General features: G+C 34.9%; 1 protein-coding gene across 1 annotated transcript; it reads right to left on the bottom strand.

Moving 5' to 3' along the window:
- Positions 1 to 576: 576 nt before the first annotated feature.
- LOC117788104 lies at positions 577 to 1,025 on the bottom strand. The gene is made up of 2 exons (XM_034626769.1): positions 932 to 1,025; positions 577 to 873 (listed from the first exon to the last, which is right to left on the bottom strand). The coding sequence occupies exons 1-2, from the start codon at positions 974 to 976 to the stop codon at positions 676 to 678; spliced, it is 243 nt and encodes an 80-aa protein (XP_034482660.1). The 5' UTR covers positions 977 to 1,025; the 3' UTR covers positions 577 to 675.
- Positions 1,026 to 4,699: the final 3,674 nt, after the last annotated feature.

Here is a 4,699-nt window from a genome sequence, read left to right as displayed (position 1 = left end):
TCTTGCATAAGTCACACACACACAGACACACCCACACATGCATACAACCGGAGTAACACACATGCACACAGCCAGTTAGACACTTTCTTTTGCTACTTGAACTTCCGTTTCCGCTTGCCTGGCTGCCAGCCTGACTTCGTATCTGTCTGTCTGATCCGTCTGCACTGTCTGCTTATTTACTTATGCATAGCATATAACCTTAAACATAATTTTGTTTGCTTTTGTGCTGTTTTGTCTCCTCGCTGTACATGCAATTCTATGTTGCCAGCACCCCTCAACCCCTTTCGCATTCTTAACCTACTATACTCTACATCCATATTCCATTTAAACAATCTCCCATTTCCATTTCCCAAGTACTTATCGTTGTTGCTCTTTTTATCTACCCTCAAATTTTATCTATTTGACGCGTGACATATTCAAAAAAACAAAATACGAATATATAACAAAATACAACGCAGTTTCTTTAAAAAAAATCAACATCTTAATTGTTAAAAAAATTTAAAAAAAATTTTAAATATGCGAAAACTTGAATAATTGTGATATATTATGCAAATAAAGATAATGGAAATCGATGTCTGATCATTCTTTTGTATTTCTTGCTCTTCAAAAAACAACAGAACTCATTTAAAAAAATACCATGTTAAGTTTACAGTTTCTATGTCCAAAATATTACAATTATGGTGGAGTTACTACGGGAATATCCTCTTCACGCAACTTTTTTAGACGTTGTCGAATTTCATGAAATTTATCATCCAAGTCCACAGCTCGATTTGAAATACGAACATATTTCAGAGCATAAAGCAGATCCGACATTGGCAAATCATTTTCTTTGAGAAATTTCATAGCCTCTTGGGTTTCATCATCGCCATAGGTCTGAGACAATATAAATGTATTAACAAAATTAAAAAGTAGAAAAACAAACAGCTCAAACCTCCTCAACTTCTGGAACATACGAGAATAAATCGTCGTCAGCCATTAAAATACTTTGAATACTTTTTGTAATGATTCAAATGATTGAATTTTGTTGTAGATGTTATATTTACTAGATTATTTAACAATTTGAGCTGCGCCTGCCTTGTATATTGAACTCATTACTACTATATACAGCATGCGGTCAAAATGACCCATCAGCACATGCCGAGTTGCCAAACAAGTCAAGCCTTAACCAAACTAAACAAAACTGTACCCAAACCAAGCCCATAGCAAACCCAACCAATGCGAACCACATTTTGCATTTGCAGTTTACTCGGTTAACCGCTTTTACAGCGGATTTAACACATTGTCGCTACTCTGGATCAATGACAGACCTCTGCATCTGGGAAAACTGAAAACTGAAAATGGGCCAGAAAATGCCAAAATGTTTGAATCGCACAATCAACGCATATATCCAGCTATGTATGACCCCCTCCTGAACCACGCCTGATGACAAATAAGTGCTGCACTTGAACATATCGTGTCGTTGCATGCATTTTCCATTTACCCACCCATACTTGTATGTAAATGGTGCATGGATTTCACTTAGTTCCCGTAAGTTTATATCTTTTACTACTCGACAGACTGACATTGTGTGAAAGTTTCAGACAGCAGGTGTTGACTACTTTCGGGGAGTATCTATATTGCTTTGTTGTGCTTCAAATCATTTAATTCGTATAGTCACAATTGTGACACTTAAATTGTTAGTTAGGTTATTGCATTGCATCAGCTAATGGGTTCCCATTCATAGCTTAATTACTATTAAGCAAAGATTTTAAATAAGAAGATTTTAAAGAAATTAAACAAGTAAATTTAAAATAAAGTCTTAATATAAAGAAAGGTTAACTCTTCATCACATGCATAATTATTTAAAAAAAAAATGTTTTTTTTTTATATAAAATAAATAATTACGATATAAATTTTATAACATGTCATACTTATACCTACTATGAAAACTAATTATTTTAATTATAATCCTATATATTTTAATTGCATTATTATTTAATTAATTTATTAATAATCATTAATTATTTAATAATCTATAACAATTTTATATTTTTTTATTAAATTTTTGATAATGCCTCTGAAAGCTGACGTCAAAATAGCCAGCCGGATCGAACTATTATCATAGCTGTCATAGGAATGATGTGCTACAAAGCAACGTTAAGTATAAAAACCTTTGTTGGTTTTTATAAAATGTCTCAACCAATCTCTCAGATCCGCCTTGACATTTGACTTGCTTTCAGGCAAATTGGCTGATAACAAATATTTTGCAATGTAATTGTTTTTAAGTTTGCATAAGAATATGCAAAATATTTATACCTATGTATATTTTGAATAATACATGGGTATTATAAAAATGTTGTTTATTTTCGCATGTGCCATAAAATTGCCCGTCGTACGTTCTGTCTAGCCTTTCTCCTCGCTATTGTTGTAGTCCTATCTACAGATGGCACTTATATGTATATGTTTTATATATATATATGTGTACATAGTTCATTTAAGTAAGTCTGTGCGTGTGCCAACATTTATCCATTAATTTGCGCAAATAAAGTAGCCACAACATACGCGCGTTCACGAAACCGCAATTAAAGCGAGACAGATATACAGATATAAGAGAGAACGACTTGCTATCTCTGTCAGTTGAATGTGGATATATGAATTCGCTGAAAGGTAAACAATTTTAATTTATTTGCCCAATAATAAACCCATCAAATAACATTGGGTGGGGGCCAAACGCCGCCACAAATGCGACATCGCCCCTTGAAATATACAAATCAAATATGTTAACGCGCATACGCCCCGTTAACAGCTCATTGCGGGCCGAGCAGGAGCGTTGTGTACTCGTATTTATGTGTGCGTGTATTTACATGTGCTGCAGTACTCAGTATGACAAGGACTGGCAAATTAAAGCACAAGCTTTTAAAAATGTCGCTTAAAATGATTGCTTTCAGAAAGTTTTACAACTGATTTTCATAGTTGCTTCTGTTCTGAAACTGTGCAGCGATTAATTTGCTTAAGAAATCAAGTTCATTTGCAAAAAAAAAAAAGAAAAAAAAAGTCCAACAACTGCATTAACGGATACTTAATATGATGTTTTACTTGAGGCTGGCAGCTGTCTGGTTTTCAGCTGATTGCAATTTTTAATTGTCAAATGCAGTCGAGTGACAAATGAAGGCAACTCCTTCAGGCTACACTGGACCAGGATCTGAGCACAAGGAACGCCATTAATGACATCTGATATTTTATTTAACAAATGCAACAGCTGAGCAATGAAGTTGCCAACTCACGTATTGTTTTTCCGAACGTTCAAAAATGTATGAGGGGAATGACAAAAAGAAGCTATAGAAGAAAAGCAGGTGCTAGCAGGAAACGAGTCGCCCACTCGGCTCACTTGAATGAAATACATCCGATTGTCATTTCAGGACATACAGCTCAGGATGTCCAGCTCTAAAATGCAAATGAAGCTGCCTTGTCATTTTATTTGGAGTTTTTCCAAATATAAAGGGTCGTTTGTCTGGCTGAGGGGGCACTGCATTTAATTAGACATTAATAGGGAATGCTTTTAACGCGTTGCTGCGGTTAAGTGAAAGTTGAGCTTAAGAGCTTAAGCCGAGGCTAAGTTTAATGTGCCAACAACGACGACCCGCCAAAGCAGAGTGAAGGGATCAGACAACGACACTCTCAATTTGCATTTGCATTTTTCGGTACTTGCTGAAAATTGACTAGAGCCCGCTGACGTTTTGTGGCTTTTCCTCTTCCCCCTCTTTCCTAACCCATCCCTTTTAAACTACATTCCTTCTTATCAGCATTCAACCCCCACGGCTGCAAAGCGAACAATTTATTGTTTCAAACGGATTTAGCGTGGCAAAATTCGATTACTGGTAATTGCCTATTGCATAGACTGTCACACTGCCAGACGGCCAGACAAAAGCGCAGCTTAATTGAATTAAAAGCGTTGCAAAGCTCAAAAGCTAAACGCTCCCTGCAATGATTAACGTTTTAAAGCGTAAAGTGATTAATCGTAGCGCTCTAATGGAGAGAAATGTTGCTTGATGTTGGTTAAAAGCAGTTAAGTTTAAAGATCTGTTTGCTTAAAAATATTGATTATTATGCAGCTGAATAAATATGGGTTATTCGTTGACTTTTTTTTTAATTTTTTATAATTTTCCTTTAGATATATGCAACTGCTTTCACACTCTAGCAACATTTTGCGTCACTGTTGGAAAATTTTGACATGGCTCAAAGTAATTAAAATTGTTATGCAACATTTAACACAGCTTAAGATATCTACAATTATCTATATTTTTTGTTTGTGCTCACTGAAAAGTTCAACTATCATTCAACATTTTTTATTTCACTCTCGGTCCAACAAACTTAGCAATCAAATGAACTTTGTGGAAAAAAGTAAGAACGGAAAAGAAAACGGCAACGTAAAGTGTGCAAACTTTTTGTAAGTCGATATGATAGATATGTGTGTATATAAGAAATGTAGGAGCAGCGGAATCTATCCAAGTTATTCATAGTCTTTATTCGGCATGTTGTTGTTGACTTTGCTTTACAATTAGGTTTGTATTTCAAGCACAGAACTTAGTAAGCTTTCAGGGGAATAGTTATATTTGATAGGCTTTTCAGAAATAGTTTAAGTTCAGCGCACAGAAAAGGCAAAATTATTTTCGTTTTCTATTTATTTTCATATTTCTATTTTGATAAGACAAACCGCATA

This window comes from Drosophila innubila (genome assembly GCF_004354385.1).
Source record: "Drosophila innubila isolate TH190305 chromosome 3L unlocalized genomic scaffold, UK_Dinn_1.0 0_D_3L, whole genome shotgun sequence".
In the NCBI taxonomy this organism is placed as follows: Eukaryota; Metazoa; Arthropoda; class Insecta; order Diptera; family Drosophilidae; genus Drosophila; species Drosophila innubila.
Note: the sequence above shows the minus strand (reverse complement) of the source record. Positions and strands in the feature narration are given on the sequence as shown.

Coding starts and splice junctions, on each gene's coding strand:
- LOC117788104 (XM_034626769.1), bottom strand. CDS start 976: ATGGCTGACGACGATTTATTCTCGTATGTTCCAGAAGTTGAGGAG. Junction 874..931: donor ATGTTCCAGAAGTTGAGGAG/GTTTGAGCTGTT, acceptor ATATTGTCTCAG/ACCTATGGCGATGATGAAAC.